This window comes from Artemia sp. Qi Xiang Cuo, chromosome 5, assembly GCF_049724085.1.
Source record: "Artemia sp. Qi Xiang Cuo chromosome 5, ASM4972408v1, whole genome shotgun sequence".
NCBI classification, from domain to species: domain Eukaryota; kingdom Metazoa; phylum Arthropoda; class Branchiopoda; order Anostraca; family Artemiidae; genus Artemia; species Artemia sp. Qi Xiang Cuo.
In genome coordinates this window covers 39179033-39198668 of record NC_142798.1, presented here as the reverse complement: position 1 = coordinate 39198668, position 19636 = coordinate 39179033, and the positions used below count along the sequence as shown (strand labels likewise).

General features: G+C 32.1%; 2 protein-coding genes across 5 annotated transcripts in view; one reads left to right on the top strand and one right to left on the bottom strand.

Annotated features, from left to right (window-relative positions):
• Positions 1–546, bottom strand: part of LOC148952124 (uncharacterized) — a 63535-nt gene extending 62989 nt beyond the window's left edge. Inside the window, exon 1 of the mRNA XM_089088626.1 lies at positions 482–546. Within this exon, the coding sequence (XP_088944752.1) occupies positions 482–493 (12 nt within the window). The 5' untranslated portion in view covers positions 494–546. The remainder of the gene's footprint in view (positions 1–481) is intronic.
• Positions 1–19636, top strand: part of Rbcn-3B (WD repeat-containing protein Rbcn-3B) — a 289137-nt gene that overhangs the window by 193879 nt on the left and 75622 nt on the right. The gene's annotated exons all lie outside the window — the stretch shown is intronic.

Below are 19636 nucleotides of genomic sequence, written 5' to 3'. Positions count from 1 at the left end.
TAATCTGAAAGCAAATACTTGATGTTATACAACGGCTAACGTTTTCTTGGGAGTAATTTTACAAGTAAGTTGGTTTTCAAATGCTCACGAAAGAGCAAACAGTTTTTGCATTGTTATAATTGTTATTATTATTGCTATGCCAGAAACCTAATAGCAAGCAAGTATATATCGTTATACAGATTGAATACAGTCAGTATCTTTCACTAAAAGGTAATGGAATTCATTAGTAATCTGTGAATTATACCCTGTTTCTCACGATTGAGTTATGAGATTGAAACTTATTTTTAATAAACTCAATTGTTTTTTTTTTTTTTTTTGCTTTTTAGGAAAACAAAAAGTAAAAGAATGTTTTTTTTGCAACGAAAAAAATGACACTGAGTCAAACATAGTAGTAAATATTTCCAAAAGTTTCATCGCAAAGTAGCTTGCGAACCTTCATTTGAGTGAGGCTGTAGAATTCTAAAAACGGCGTTCAACTTACCAAAGTTTTCATGACTCTTTGCTTAAGTGTTAGAAACTCTCAGAGGAAAACTTGAAGAACTGATGTTGTTATGGCTATTCATTGCGGTTTTTATACAATGCAAGATCCTAACGGAGTTCAGAGAACTAATGGGTGTGGTCACTAACATCAATGACGTAGACTTTTTTTGTCTTCTTCTCTATGGTTTTTACTTTTTACAAAAGATAGCAATTAGGTTTGAAAAGCCCTATAGTGGAAATTTCAGTTCGCTCCTTTGTCTACTGAAAATAATTCTACATTGGGAGCCTTCGTTTACTCCCCCCCCCCCGGAAAAGCCCCCGCGGCTGGTTGGTCTCCAATCACTTTCGACTAAAAAAAAAGGACTAGATCTCTCAATTTCAGACGTAATGAGCACCCTCCGGAGTTTCTGCGACCATGAGATGGAGGTGGAGATGAGGAAGGGGCAGTCCCCCTCCTATAAGGAATAAATTCTGCCGATTTTAGGGTTTAATTTTAATCTTTACTTTCATAATAACAACGTAGACCAGATATATTCCCAGAAATCAAGAGGGATCAAATATCAGTTTCTCAATTTGATGCGTTTTTTAAGCTTTTTTTATCACCGCCCCATTCCCCCGAAAAAACAACCCCCCTAAACAAATTTCTGAATACGGCTCTGGTGATTATATATTAATTTCTACCTCCACTCGTCTCTTCCTTAGAACTAATTCTATATTTATCTGAAGGCTCAATGAGAGTTAGGATGTTTTGCAATTAAAATGCACCCTTTGAGGCATCTCCCACCCTCCCTAACTACAAAATAATCAGAGAACCCCATTGTCGAGGTTTAAGGCCCTTATATGCAAATGCTTGGAATTGTAAAACAACAGGAAATTTACCCAAGACAGTGAACTTTGTTTAGATCTTAAGAATATCTCGGCTAGTTAGGGCGGGAAGGAGATACCTCACAGGGTGCATTTTAATGCTAAAACATCCCAACCCTCATTGATCCTTCAGATAAATACATAATAAGGGATAGACAAAGGGAGGGTGCAGATATAAATTGACTTATAATACCCCACTTTTGTTCCAGGAAGGTGTATTTTTTTCGACGGGGGGGGAGGGAGGAGGTTACAAAATAATACTTAAAAAAACATCAAAAATGTAAAATTGATATTTAATTCACTCTTGATTTCTGGGAAAATTTCTGGTCTACGCTGTTATTATGAATTTAAAGAGTAACATTAAACCCCAAAATGAGCAGAATTTATTCCGTATAGGAGGCGGACTGTCCCTTCCTCATCCCCACCTCCAACTCATGAATGTAGAAACTTTGCAGGATGCTCATTCGATCAGAAATTGAGAGTTCTAGTCCTTTTTTTTAAATCAAAAATGATTGTAGACCAACTAGCTGCGGTTTTTTTCGGGGGAGGGGGGATTAACGCCTAGACTCTTCTACATCAAACCCAAGATTGTCATTTAAACGCGGGCAAAATTGAACTTCCTGGTAACATATCTCTCTCCCCTGGAAAATTCCTTAACGGCGCTCATGATCCCCCTCCCCACTTTTCCACTTTTTATGCCGGTAAGCGTATGAATGTAATATTTTACGCTACAAAGAAAATACTTTTCTAAAATAAAAAGGGAGTTATCACACCGTGCTATCTATATTCAGGTCAAGTGTAAATGAAGAGAGATAGAGATTAATTTCTACCTCCTCCCCTCTCCTCTCCATACCCTCTTTTTTATTTATCTGGAGGTTCACTGAATTAGAAAAATTGTGCATAAAAACACACTTTGTGGGGTATCAGGTATGCATACCCACCACCTATTCAATGACCCCCCCCGCCATTATCAAATGAATCAACTTAGTTAAATGAAACTTTAAAATAAATGTCTGTATTAACCATTTATTCTATATAGTCTACGTGACTCTTTAGGAATAAATTAAATTAAAAAAAATAAGTTCTTTTTAACAGAAAGTCAGGAACGTCGTTAAAACTTAAAACGAACAGAAATTATTCCGTATATGAAAGGGGCTGTCCTCCTCAACGCCTCGCTCTTTACGCTAAAGTTTTTCATTGTTTAAAAAATAGAGTTTTGAGAAAGTCAAACTTAAGCGTAAAGACCGAGGTGTTGAGGAGGGACATTCCCTTTCATATACGGGATAATTTCTGTTCGTTTTTAAGTTTTAACGTCGTTCCTTATTTTCTGTTAAAAAAACTTGTTTTTTTTTATTTAATTTTTGAACGTTTTTGAATTAATGCAGTTTTTGATTTTGGCTCACCGTACATGAATAATTAAAACAAAATTTGAATATTAATTTTACTTTTATTAGGTTAAATGGCTTTCTCGAAACTTGTTTAATTTTATTTACCAACGTTTTTATTAGTAATAAATATACGTAACTAACGAATTAACTTACGTAACGATCTTCTATATTCATTTATTTTTAATACGTATATTAGGGGGCTCGCCCCCTAGTCAATACCTCGCTCTTTAAGCTAAAGTTCGAATATCGTTCCAATTCTTTAAAAATGACCCCTTAATCACAAAGGCCGTTATTTAGAATAAATAGCTCTTATGAAAGTACTAAAAAAAATCTTTGGCTTAAAGAGCGAAATATTGACTAAAGGGCGAACCCAATCATACATGGAATATTTTCTGTTCGTTTTAAATTTTGGTGTTAGGCCTACTCCTTATTTTCAGTTAGAAAACTTGTTTTTTTTTATATTTAATTTCTGATCTTTTTTTTAAATAATGCTGGGAAATCCGGCACCCCCTTCATAGCAATGTCCCTTCCCCCATGAAAACTTCCTTCATGGAAAGATCTTCCCAAATAACCCCCGCCCCAACCACCCCCCCCCCCACTACCAGAAAAAATCCCCTATGAAAACGTCTGTATACTTCCAGTAGAAAGGGGTCAGGAGGTCCCACGAGTCACCCCTGCTGCCATATACAATTTAGTGTAACGCTGACAGTACATAATTTATGGTTTTTGTCAGTGAGAATGAAAAAACAGGATTTTTCACACTTTTATGGATGTTTCTTGGATTGGTATGAGTGTTGGTCAATTTATTTGTTGTTTTTCTTGGATGTCAACAGCAATTTATGTCTGTTTTATGGTTTTTGTCAGTGAGAATGAAAAAACAGGATTTTTCTCACTTTTATGGATGTTTCTTGGATGGTTATGAGTGTTAGTTAATTTATTTGTTGTTTTTCATGGATGTCAACAGCAATTTATGGATGTTTTATGGTTTTTGTCAGTGAGAATGAAAAAACAGGATTTTTCTCACTTTTATGGATGTTTCTTGGACGGTTATGAGTGTTAGTTAATTTATTTGTTGTTTTTCATGGATGTCAACAGCAATTTATGGATGTTTTATGGTTTTTCTCACTGAGAATGAAAAGCAAGTTCTTTTCTTAATGTCCGTCCTAAACCCATTTTATATGTTGACGCATCCATCCTTTTCACCCAAAACTTCACTTTACAGCTTTTTGGATATCTCAACACCAATCAATGCGTAGTAGAGGGCATTACAGTGCAATTTCTTCTCTTAATGTCCCTCCTAAACCCATTTTACAAGTTGAAGCATCCATCCTTTTCACCCACAACTTTACTTTACAGCTTTTTGGATATCTCAACACCAAGCAATACTTTTCAGAGGTATTTCAGAGCAAGTACCTTTCTTATTTACTCTCATAAACCCATGTTATAACTTGAAGTACCCATCCTTTTCACCCACAACTTTACTTTACAACTTTTAGGATACCTCAACACCAAGCAATACTTTCAAAAGGCATTTCAGAGCAAGTTCCTTTCTTAATGTCCCTCCTAAACCCATTTTACAACTTGAAGTACCCATTCTTTTCACCAACAACTTTACTTTACAGCTTTTTGGACACCTCAATACCAAGCAATACTTTCAAAAGGCATTTCAGAGCAAGTTCTTTTCTTAATGTCCCTCCTAACCCCATTTTAAAAGTTGAAGTACCCATCCTTTTCACCCACAACTTTACTTTGCAGCTTTTTGGATACCTCAATACCAAGCAATACTTTTTTTTACATCAGAATGTCATGAAACACTCAAAACATAAAAAATTCATATTTAATATTTTCCAACTTCTAAATGGGCACACACACACAAACTTACACACACACACACACACACAAAAACTGACACACACACAAAAACTTACACACACACAAAAACTAAAACACACACAAAAAACTTAAACACACACAAAAACTTACAAAAAAAAAAAAAAATTACACAAAAAAAAAATTACACACACACAAAAACTTACACACACACAAAAACTTACACACACAAAAACTTACATACACACAGAAACTTACACATACACAAAAACTTACACACACACAAACTTACACACACACACAAAAATTTAGACACACACAAAAACTTACACACACACAAAAAAACATACAAAAACAAAAAAAACTAACACACCAACAAAAACATACACACACACACACACAAAAACTAACACACACACAAAAACATACACAAACAATAAAACACACACACACAAACACAAACATACACATACACAAAAACTTACGAACACACTAAAAATTACACACACACAAAAACTGACAAACACGCACAAAATCTTACACACAAACACAAAAACTAATGCACCCACAATAAAATACACAAACGTAAACAAACTTACACATACACACAAAATCACACACACAAAAAAACTTACACACACACACACAACTAACACACACACACAAAAAAATACACACACACAAAAAAACTTAAAAACAAAAAAAAAATTATAAAAACACATAAAATAACACATACACACACAAAATCATACACACACACAAACAAAAGTACAAACGAACAAATACTTACACAAACACAAAAAAACTTACACAAACACAAAAACTTACACACACACAAAAACTTACACACACACAAAAAAAAACTTACACACACACAAAAAAAAACTTACACACACACACAAAAACTTACACAAACACAAAAACTTACACACACAAAAACTTACACACAAACAAAAACTTAAACAAACAAAAAAACTAACACACACACAAAAACTTACACACAAAAAAAAACTTACAAACACACATAAAAACTTACACACACACTAAAACTTACACACACACAAATACTTACACACACACAAAAACTTACACACACACAAAAACTTACACACACACACAAACACTAAAACTTACACACACAAAAAAATTTACACACACACACAAAAACTTACACACATACACAAAAACTTACACAAACACAAAAACTTACACACACACAAAAACTTACACACACATAAAAACTTACACAAAACTTACACACACACAAAAAAAACTTACACACACACAAAAACATACACACACACAAAAACTTACGCACACACAAAAACTTACACACACACAAAAACTTACACTCACACAAAGACTTACACACACAAAAAAAACTTACACACACACAAAAACTTACACACACACAAAATTTACACACACGCAAAAAAACTTACACACACACAAAAACTTACACACACAAAAACTTACACACACACACAAACTTACACACACGCACTCTAAAAACTTACTCACACACAAAAACTTACACACACATACACAAACTTACACACACACACAAATAAACTTACACACACACACACAAACTTACAAACACACAAAAACTTACACACACACACAAAATCTTACACGAAAATAAAAACTTACACACACACAAAAACTTACACAAATAAAAAAAACTTAAACACATAAAAAAAAAACATACACAAACACAAAAAATTACACACACACAAAAACTTACACACACACACAAAGAAACTTACACACACAAACTTACACACGCATAAAAACTTACACACACACACAAAAACTTAAACAAAAACAAAAACTAAAACACACAAACAAACTTACACACACAAAAAACTTACAAACACACACACAAAAACTAACACACACACACAAAAACTTACACGCACACACAAAATTACACAAACACAAAAACTAACACACACACACACAAAAAAATTACACACACAAAAAACTTTCACACACACACAAACTAACACACACACAAAAAAACTTACACACAAACACAAACTAACACACCCACACAAAAATTCACACACACACACAAAAACTTACACACACACAAAAACTTACACACACACACAAAAACTTACACACCCACACAAAAACTTACACACACGCACTAACAATAACAAACACACAAAACCCTACACAGACACACAAAATTACACACACACATAAGAACTTACACACACACACAAAAACTTACACACACACAAAAACTTACAAAAAAAAAAAAACATACACGCACACACAAAAAATAAAACACACACAAAAAATTACACACACACAAAAAAAAACTTAAACACACACACAAAAACTTACACACACACAAAATACTTACACACGCACAAAAAAAACTTACACACACAAAAACTTACACACACAAAAACTTACACACACATAAAAAATTACACACACACATAAAAACTTACACAAACACACATAATCTTACACACACACAAAAACTTACACACACAAAAAAAACTTACACACATACAAAAAAAACTAACACACACAAAAAAACTTACACACACACAAAAACTTACACACACACAAAAAACTTACACACACACAAAAAACTTACACACAAAAACTTACAAAAACAAAAAAAACTTAAACAAACAAAAAAACTTACAAACGCACACAAAAACTAACACACAAACATACAATTACAAACACACAGAATCTTAAACAAAAAAATAATATTACAAAAACACAGCAACATACACACACACACAAAAACTTACAAACACACAAAAACTTACCCACAAAAAAAAACTGACAAACACACAAAAAAACTTAGACACACACAAAATCTTACACACACACAAAAACTTACACACACACAAAAACTTACACACACACACACACACTAAAACTTAAACACACATAAAAATTTACACACACACACAAACTTACACATACAAAAACTAACACACCCACAAAAACTTACACACGCACAAAAACTTACACACACACAAAAATTTACACAAAAACTTACACACACAAAAAAAAACTTACTCACACACAAAAACTTACACACACACAAAAACTAACACAAACACAAAAACTTACGCACACACAAAAACTTACACACACAAAAAAACTAACAAACACACAAAAAACTAACACACAAACACAAAAAACTTGCACACACACAAAAACTTACACACACACACAAAAACTTACACACACACAAAAACTAACACAAACACAAAAACTTACACACATAAACTTACACACACACAAAAAATTACACACATAAACTCACACACACACACAAAAACTTACACACACATAAAAAATAACACACACACACAAAAACTTACACAAACACAAAAAATACACACACACACAAAAACTTACACACACACAAAAAATAACACACACACAAAAAAATACACACACACACAAAAACTTAAACATACAAAAAAACTAATACACACACAAAAAATAACACAAACAAACAAAAACTTACACACACACACAAAAATTAAAAAACACACAAAAAAAATTACACACACACAAAAAAAACTTACACAAACACAAAAACTTACACACACACAAAAACTTACACACACACAAAAACTTACACACACATAAAAACTAACACACACACACAAAAACTTACAAACACCCACAAAAGATAACACACACACAAAAAAAAATACGCACACATAAAAAATTACACACACAAAAAAAAACTTACACACACACTAACACACAAACAAAAAATTAAATAGCCACAAAAACTTATAAACACACAAAAACTTACATACACAAATAAAAACTTACACACACACAAAAACTTATTACACACACACAAAAACTAACACACACAAAAAAACTTACACACACACAAAAACTTACACAACCACACAAAAGCTTACACACACAGAAACTTGCACACACACAAAAACTTACACACACACAACAACTTACACACACACAAAAAAACTTAAACACACACACCAAAACTTACACACTCACATCAAAAATAACACACACACAAAAACTTACACACACACACACAAAAATAACACACACAAAAAATAACACACACACAAAAAAACAAACACACACACACAAAAAAACACACACACAAAAAAAAACTTACACACAAAAAAAAAAACTTACACACACACACAAAAACTTACAAACACACAAAAACTTACACACACACAAAAACTTACACACACAAAATAACTTACACGCACACAAAAACGTACACACACACACAAACTTACACACACACAAAAACTTACACACACACAAAAACTTACACAAACATAAAAACTTACACACACACAAAAACTTACACACAAAAAAAAACTTACAAAAAAACAAAAACTTAAAAACAAAAAAAAACTTAAAAAAACAAAAAAACTTCCAAAAATAAAAAAAAATTTACACAAACACAAAAACTTACACACACACAAAAACGTACACACATAAACTAACACACACAAAAAAACTTACACACATAAACTCACAAACACACACAAAAAATTACACACACACAAAAATTTACACACACACAAAAAAACTTAAACACACACAAAAAAAATAACACACAAACAAAAAAAAAAAAACCAACACACAAAAACTAAAACAAAAAAAAAAACTTCACAAACACAAAAACTTACTCACACAAAAAAACATACACTAACACACAAAAAAATAAACACACACAAAAAAACTTACACACACCCACAAAAAATTACACACACACACAAAAACTAACCCACACACAAAAAAAACTTACACAAACACAAAAACTTACACACACACAAAAAATTACACACACACAGAAACTTACACACACATAAAAACTTACACACACACACAAAAACTTACACACACACAAAAAAAATAACACACACACAAAAAAACTAACACACAAACAAAAAATTACAAGCAAAAAAACCAAATTACACACACACAAAAACTTACACACACACAAAAACTTACAAAAACATAAATAAACTTACACACACACAATATAAGCAAATCGCAAAAAAACTTACACACACAAAAAAACTTACGAACCCTAAATAAAATAAATACAAACAAGTACTAACAAACAAGCACAATATTACACACACACACAAAAGCTTACACACACAGAAACTTGCACACACACAAAAACTTACACACACACAACAACTTACACACACACAAAAAAACTTAAACACACACACCAAAACTTACACACGCACATCAAAACTTACACACACACACAAACTTACACACACACACACAAAACTTACACACACAAAAACTTACACACACACACATAAACTTACACACACACAAACAATCTTACACACACAAAAAAAAACTTACACACACACAAACTAAAACACACACACACACTAAGACAAACACACAAAAAATAACAAAAACACAAAAACTTACACACACAAAATAACTTACACCCACACAAAAACGTACACACACACAAAAACTTACACACACACAAAAACTTACACACACAAAAAAGACTTACACAAACACAAAAACTTGCACAAAAAAAAAAGATAAAAAACACAAAAAAACTTAAAAAAAAAAAAAAAAACACAAACAAAAAAAAAACTAACACACACAAAAACTAAAAAACAAACACAAAAACTAACAAAAAAACAAAAAATTACAAACAAACAAAAACTTACACAAATAAACTTACAAACACAAAAAAACTTACACACAAAAACACACACACACAAACAAAAACATACACACACACAGAAATTTACACACACACAAAAAAAATTACACACACACAAAAAAACTTACACACACACACACAAAAACTTACACACACACAAAAACTTACACACACACAAAAACTTCACACACACAAAAACTTACTCACACACAAAAAATTACACACACACAAAAACTTAAACACACACAAAAAAACTTACACACACACACAAAAACTGACACACACACACAAAAACTTACACACACACAAAAAAAACTTACACAAACACAAAAACTTACACACACACAAAAACTTACACACACACAGAAACTTATACACGCATAAAAACTTACACACACACACAAAAACTTACACACACACACAAAAACTTACACACACACACAAAATATAACACACAAAAAAACAATTACACACACAAAAAAAAAAACTTACACAAAAACAAAAAAATACACACACAAACAAAAACTTACACACACAAAAAAAAACTTACAAGAAAAAACAAACTAACGAAAACACAAAAACTTAAAAACACAAAATAAAATGAAATCCCACAAAATAAAACAAACACAAAAAAACTTAAAAACACGTAAAAACTTACACAACCACACAAAAGCTTACACACACAGAAACTTGCACACACACAAAAACTTACACACACACAACAACTTACACACACACAAAAAAACTTAAACACACACACCAAAACTTAAACACGCACACCAAAACTTACACACGCACATCAAAAATTACACACACACAAAAAATTACACACACACACACAAAACTAACACACACAAAAACTAACACACACACAAATAAAATAACACACACACACAAAAACTTACACACACAAAAAAAAACTAAAACACACACAAAAAACTTACACACACACACAAAAACTTAAACAAACAAAAAAAAAAACACACAAAAAAAAACTTACACACACAAAATAACTTACACGCACACAAAAACGTACACACACACAAAAACTTACACACACACAAAAACTTACACACACATAAAAACTTACACACACAAAAACTTAAACACACAAAAAAAAACTTACACAAAAAAAAACTTACACACACACATAAACTTACACACACAAAAAAACTTACACACACAATAAAAATTACACACACACAAAAACTTACACAAACACAAAAACTTACAAAAACAAAAAAAAAAATTACACAAACGCAAAAACTTACACACACACAAAAACTTACACACACAAAAAAAACCTGAACACACAAAAAAAACTTACACACACATACAAACTTACACACACACACACACACAAAAACTAACACACACACAAAAACTTACACACACACACAAAAACTTACAAACACACAAAAAAACTTACACACACACAAAAACTAACACAAACACACACAAAATTACACACACACACAAAAAAAAACAAACACAAAAAAACTAACACACGCACACACACAAAAACTTACACACACAAAAACTTACACACACACACAAACTTAGACACACACCCAAAAACTTACACACACAAAAAAACTTAAACGCACACAAAAACTTACACACACACACAAAAAATAAACTTACACACACACACACAAACTTACACACACAAAAACTTACACACACACAAAAACTTACACACACACAAAAACATACACACACAAAAAAACTTATACACACAAATAAAAACTAACACACACACAAAAACTAACAAACACATAAAAACTTACACACACACACACACACAAAAACTTACACATAAACACACAAAAACATACACAAAAAAAAACTTACACACAAAAAAACTAAGACACACGAAAAAGGTTACACATACAAAAAAAATTACACACACAAAAACTAACACACACACACAAAAACTTACACACACACACAAAACTTACACACACACACAAAAACTTACAAACATACAAAAACTTACACACACACAAAGAAAAACTTGCACACAAACAAAAAATTACACACACACACAAAAACATAAAAAAAAACACAAAAACTAAAACACACACACACAAACGTACACACACAAAAAAACTTACACACACACACACAAAAACTTACACACACACAAAAAAAACTTACACAAAAACTTGCACACACAACAACTTACACACACACAAAAAAAACTTACACACACACAGAAACTTACACACATATAAAAACTTACACACACACAAAAACTTACACACACACAAAAACTAACACACACACACACACACAAAAACTTACACACACACAAAAAATTACACACACAAACAAAAAATTACAAACAAAAAAAAAATTACAAACACAAAAAAAATTACACACACACAAAAAAACTTAAAGACAAAAAAAAAATAACACACAAAAAAAAACTTAAACAAAAAAAAATTCTTACACACAAAAACAAAATTACCCACACACACAAAAAAATTACACAAACACAAAAACTTACACACATAAAAAAAATTTACACACACAAAAAAAATTACACACACACACAAAAAAATACACACACACACACAAAAACTTACACACACACAAAAACTTACAGACACACATAAAAACTTACACACACACACACAAAAACTTATAAACAGACACACACACACAAATTTACACACATAAAAAAACTCACACACACAAAAAAACTTACACACACACATAAACACTAACACACACACAAAAACTTACACACACACAAAAACTAACACACACAAAAAAACTTAAACACACACAAAAACTTACAAACACAAAAAAAAACTTACACACACACACAAAAACTTACACACACACAAAAACTTACACACACACACAAAAACTTACACACACATAAAAACTTACACACACACACACACAAAAACTTACACACATAAACTTACAGACACACACAAAAACTTACACAAACAAATAAACTTACACACACACAAAAAACTTACAAACAAACACAAAACATACACACACACACACACAAAAACTTACACACACAAAAAAAATTACACACACACAAAAACTTACACACACACAAAAACTTACACAAAAACACACAAACACTTACACACACACAAAAACTTACACACACACAAAAAACTTAAACACACAAAAAAACTTACACACACACACAAAAACTTACACACAAAAACTAAAGCACAAAATCTAACACATACACAAAATCTGACACACACAAACAAACTTCCACACACACACAAACACTTCAACAAACAAAAACAAAAATACACACACACAAAAATTGACACACTCACAAAAAAACATACACACACACACAAAAACTGTGTGTGAGTTTGTGTGTGTGTGTAAGTGTTTTTGTTTGTTTTTGTTTTTTTGTGTGTGTGTCTTTGTTTGTCTGTTTGGGTGTGTTTTTGTGTGTCTTTGTTTGTGTGTGTGTGTGGGTGTGTGTGTGTGTGTATGTATGTGTATATGTGTTTATATATATGTATGTGTGTATGTATGTTTGTGTATGTGTTTGTGTGTGTGTTTGTGTGTGTTTGTGTGTGCTTTCGGGTGTTTGTGGTATTGGGTTATTTATTTATTGTTTTATTTTTATTTTGTTTTGTTTTTTTATAGGTTTTGTGTGTGTGTTTTTGTGTGTTTGTGTGTGTGTGTGTGTGTGTGTGTGTGTGTGTGTGTGTGTGTGTGTGTGTGTTTGTGTTTTTGTGTTTGTGTAAGTTTTTTTTGTGTGTGTAAGTTTTTGTGTGTGTGTAAGTTTTTATGTGTGTGTAAGTTTTTGTGTGTGTGTAAGTTTGTGTGTGTGCGTGTGTAAGTTTTTGTGTGTGTGTAAGTTTGTATGTTTTTGTGTAAGTTTGTGTGTGTGTTTGTAAGTTTTTGTGTGTGTGTAAGTTTTTGTGTGTGTGTAAGTTTTTTTGTGTGTGTAAGATTTTGTGAGTGTGTGTAAGTTTTTTTGTCTGTGTAAGTTATTGTGTGTGTGTGTAAGTTTTTGTGAGTGTGTGTAAGTTTTTTTGTGTGTGTAAGTTTTTGTGTGTGTGTGTAAGTTTTTGTGTGAGTGTGTAAGTTTTTTTGTGTGTGTAAGTTTTTGTGTGTGTGTGTGTAAGTTTTTGTGTGTGTAATTTTTTTTTGTGTGTTTAATTTTGTGTTTTTTTTTTTGTTTTTTGTGTGTGTGTGTTATTTTTGGTGTTTTTTTATTTGGTTGTGTGTGTGTATTTTTTTGTGTGTGTGTATGTTTGTGTGTGTGTGTGTGTCTGTGTGTGTGTTTAAGTTTTTGTGTGTGTGTGTTTTTGTGTGTGTGTAAGTTTTATGTGTGTGTAAGTTTTTGTGTGTGTTTGTGTGTAAGTTTTTGTGTGTGTGTAAGTTTTTGTGTGTGTGTAAGTTTTTATATGTGTGTAAGTTTCTGTGTGTGTAAGTTTTTTTTGTGTGTGTGTGTGTTGCTGTGTGTGCAAGTTTTTGTGTAATTTTTTTTTGTGTGTGTGTGTAAGTTTATGTGTGTGTGTGTGTGTGTGTGTAAGTTTTTGTGTGTGTGTGTAAGTTTTTGTGTGTGTTTGTAAGTTTTTGTGTTTGTTTGTAAGTTTTTGTGTGTGTGTGTGTAAATTTTTGTGTGTGTGTAAGTTTTTTTTTTGTGTGTGTATGTAAGTTTTTGTGCGTGTGTAAGTTTTTTTGTGTGTGTAAGTTTTTGTGTGTTTGTAAGTTTTTGTGTGTGTGTGAGTTTATGTGTGTAAGTTTTTTGTGTGTGTGTGTAAGTTTTTTTGTGTGTGTAAGTTTTTGTGTTTGTGTAATTTTTTTTTTGTGTGTGTGTAATTTTTTGTGTGTTTGTGTGTGTAAGGTTTTGTGTTTGTGTAAGTTTGTGTGTGTGTGTGTAAGTTTTTGTGTTTGTTTGTAAGTTTTTGTGTGTGTGTGTAAATTTTTGTGTGTGTGCAAGCTTTTTTGTGTGTGTGTGTAAGCTTTTGTATGTTTGTAAGTTTTTGTGTGTGTGTGAGTTTATGTGTGTAAGTTCTTGTGTGTGTGTAAGTTTTGTGTGTGTGTGTAGTTTTTGTGTGTGTGTAAGTTCTTTGTGTGTGTAAGCTTTGTGTGTGTGTAAGTCTTGTGTGTGTGTGTGTTTTTGTGTGTGTAAGTTTCTGTGTGTGCGTAGTTTTGTGTGTGTGTAAGTTTTTGTGTGTGTGTAAGTTTTTCTGTCTGTGTGTAAGTTTTTGTGTGTATGTAAGTTTTTGTGTGTGTGTTATTTTTTGTTTGTGTGTTAGTTTTTTTATGTGTGTGTAAGTTTTTGTTTGTGTTTGTAAGTTTATGTGTGTGTAAGTTTTTTTTGTGTGTGTAAGTTTTTGTGTGTGTAAGTTTTTGTGTGTGTAACTTTTGTGTGTGTTTGTAAGTTTTTTTGTGTGTGTTTAAGTTTTTTTGTGTGTGATAATTTATGTGTGTAAGTTTTTGTGTGTGTAATTTCTTATTTGTGTGTAAGTTTGTGTGTGTGTGTGTAAGTTTTTGTGTGTGTGTAAGTTTTTGTGTGTGTGTAAGTTAAGGCGTTTTTTTAAGATTATGTGTTTTTTTAAGTTTTTGTGTGTGTGTGTATGTTTTTTTGTGTGTGTAAGTTTTTGTGTTTGTTTTTAAGTTTTTGTTTTTTTGTAAGTTTTTGTGTGTGTGTTTATGTTTTTGTGTGTGTGTGTGTGTGTAAGTTTGTGTGTTTGTAAGTTTTTTTCTGTGTGTAAGTTTTTTTGTGTGTGTAAGTTTTTTTTTGTGTGTGTAAGTTTTTGTGTGTGCAAGTTTTTGTGTAAGTTTTTTTTTTGTGTGTGTAAGTTTTATGTGTGTGTGTGTGTGTGTAAGTTTTTTTGTGTGTTTTATTTTTTGTGTTTTTGTGTAATTTTTTGTGTTTGTTTGTATGATTTTGTGTGTGTGTGTAACTTTTTGTGTGTGTGCAAGTTTTTTTTGTGTGTGTGTGTAAGTTTTTGTATGTTTGTAAGTTTTTGTGTGTGTGTAAATTAATTTTTGTGTGTTACTTTTTGTGTGTGTGTAGGTTTGTGTTTGTGTGTGAGTTTGTGTTTGTTCGTAATTTTTTGTGTGTGTGTAAGTTTTTGTGTGTGTAAGCTTTTGTGTGTGTTTTAGTTTGTGTTTTTGTTTTATTTTTTTTTTGGTTTTTTAAGTTTATTTTTAGGGTTTAAGTTTTTGTGTGTGTATTTGTTTGTTTGTGTTTATTTTTTTGTTTGTTTTTTTTTTTGTTTGTGTGTGTGTTAGTTGTTATGTATGTGTAAGTTTCTGTATGTTTGTGTAAGTTTTGTTTGTGTGTAATTTTTTGTGTGTGTGTAAGTTTTTGTGTGTGTGTGTAATTTTTTTTGTGTGTGTAATTTTTTGTGTGTGTGTAAGTTTTTGTGTGTGTGTGTAAGTTTTTGTGTGTGTGTAAATTTGTGTGCTTGTGTAAGTTTTTGTGTGTGTGTGTGTGAGTTTTTGTGTGTGTGTGTGTAAGTTTTTGTGTGTGTGTTATTGTGTGTGCTTGTGTGCATTTTTTTTTGTTTGTGTTTTATTTTTATTGTGTGTGTGTTTATTTTTGGTGGTGTGTGTAATTTTTTTGTGTGTGTGTATTTTTTTTTGTGTGTGTGTAAGTTTTCGTGTGTGTCTAAATTTTTTTGTGTGTGTGTAAGTTTTTGTGTGTGTGTAAGTTTTTGTGTGTGAGTTAGTTTTTGTGTGTCTGTGTAAGTTTTTATGTGTGTGTAAGTTTTTGTGTCTGTTTAATTTTTTTTTGTGTGTTTGTAATTTTTTGTGTGTGTGTGTAATTTTTTTTTTTTGTGTGTAAGTTTGTGTGCTTGTGTAAGTTTTTTTTTGTGTGTGTGTGTGTTTTTGTGTGTGTGTGTGTAAGTTTGTGTGTCTGTGTAAGTTTTTGTATGTTTGTGTAAGTTTTTTTTTGTGTGTGTGTGTCAGTTTTTGTGTGTGTGTGTGTGTAATTTTTTGTGTGTGTGTTAGTTTTTTGTGTGTGTGTAAGTTTTTTTGTGTGTGTGTAAGTTTTCGTGTGTCTAAATTTTTGTGTGTGTGTTTGTAAGTTTTTGTTTGTGTGTAAGTTTTTGTGTGTGTGTGTAAGTTTTTGTGTGTGTGTAAGTTTTTGTGTGTGTTTAAGTTTTTGTGTGTGTAAGTTTTGTGTGTGTAAGTTTTTGTGTGTGTGTAAGTTTTTGTGTGTGTAAGTTTTTTGTGTGTGTGTGTAAGTTTTTGTGTATGTGTGTGTGTGTGTAAGTTTGTGTGTTTGTGCCCATTTAGAAGTTGGAAAATATTAAATATGAATTTTTTGTGTTTTAAGTGTTTCATGACATTCTGATGTAAAAAAAAAAGTATTGCTTGGTGTTGAGGTATCCTAAAAGCTGTAAAGTAAAGTTGTGGGTGAAAAGGATGGCTACTTCAAGTTGTAAAATAGGTTTAGGTGGGGCATTAAGAAAAGAACTTGCTCTGAAATGCCTTTTGAAACTATTTCTTGGTGTTGAGGTATCCAAAAAGCATTAAAGTAAAGTTGTGGGTGAAAAGGATGGGTACTTCAACTTGTAAAATGGGTTTAGGAGGGATATTAAGAAAGGAACTTGCTCTGAAATGCCTTTTGAAAGTATTGCTTGGTGTTGAGGTATCCTAAAAGCTGTAAAGTAAAGTTGTGGGTTAAAAGGATGGGCACTTTAACTTGTAAAATGGGTTTAGGAGGGACATTAAGAAAGGACCTTGCTCTGAAATGCCTTTTGAAAGTATTGCTTGGTGTTGATGTATCAGAAAAGATGAAAAGTATATTTGTGAGTCAAAAAGATGGATGCTTCAACTTATAAAATGTGTCTAGGAGAGACTTTAAGAAAAGAAGTTGCCTTGAAATGAATTTGTAAAGTATTGCTTGGTTTTGAGATATCCGAAAAGATGTAAAATAAAGCTGTGGGTGAAAAGGATTGGTGCGTCAACTTGTAAAATGGGTTTAGGAGGGATATTATGAAAAGAACTTGCTCTGAAATGCCTTTTGAAAAGAATTGCTAGGTGTTGAGATATCCGAAAAGCTGTAAAGTAAAGTTGTGGGTGAAAAGGATGGATGCTTCAACTTGTAAAATGGGTTTAGGAGGGACATTATGAAAAGAACTTGCTTTTCATTCTCAGTGAGAAAAACCATAAAACATCCATAAATTGCTGTTGACATCCATGAAAAACAACAAATAAATTGACTAACACTCATAACCATCCAAGAAACATCCATAAAAGTGAGAAAAGTCCTTTTTTTTTATTCTCAGTGAGAAAACCCATAAAACATCCATAAATTGCTGTTGACATCCATGAAAAACAACAAATAAATTAACTAACACTCATAACCATCCAAGAAACATCCATAAAAGTGAGAAAAATCCTGCTTTTTTATTCTCAGTGACAAAAACAATAAAAACAGACATAGATTTCTGTTGACATCCATGAAAAACAACAAATAATTTGACCAACACTCATAACCGTCCATGAAACATCCATAAAAGTGAGAAAAATCCTGTTTTTTCATTCTCACTGACCAAAACCATAAATTATGTACTGTCAGCGTTACACTAAATTGTAGATGGCAGCAGGGGTGACTCGTGGGACCTCCTGACCCCTTTCTACTACTTCCTAATAACCAATACTATATGTTAACATTGGGTAAAGTTCATAACTTTCAGCCCTCCCCCCGGGGACTTTGGGGGATTGAGTCAACCTAAAGGACATACTTATCATATTTTCAACCATGCTGAACAAAATGGATATCTCAAAATTTTTATCAGGTGACTTTGGGAAAAAATGAGCGTGGGAGGGGGCCTAGTTGCCCTCCGTTTTTTTTGTCACTTAAAAAGGGCACCAGAACTTTTAATTTCCGTTCCAATGAGTCCTCCCACAATATTCTATGACCACTGGGTCGATACGATCACCCCTGGGGAAAAAAAACAACAAAAAAACAAATAAACACGCATCCGTGATCTTTCTTCTGGCAAAAAATGCAAAATTCCACATTTTTGTAGATAGGAGCTTGAAACCTCTACAGTAGGGTTCTCTGATACTCTGAATATGATGGTTTGATTTTCATTAAGATTCTATAACTTTTAGAAGGTCTTTCCCCCTTTTTTCGAAAATCAGCCAAATTTTCTCAGGCGTGTAACTTTTGATGGGTAGGACTAAACCTGATGAAATTAATATATTTGAATTCAGCATTAAAATCTGATTCTTTTTATGTATCAATTGGTATCAAAAACCCGTTTTCTAGAGTTTCGGTTACCATTGAGCCGGGTCGCTCCTTACTTACAGTTCGTTACCACGAACTGTTTGATATGCCACTGCGCTGCACTACTTCTTCTAATGCAGGGAAAGTCAATATTTATTTTTTCGACAT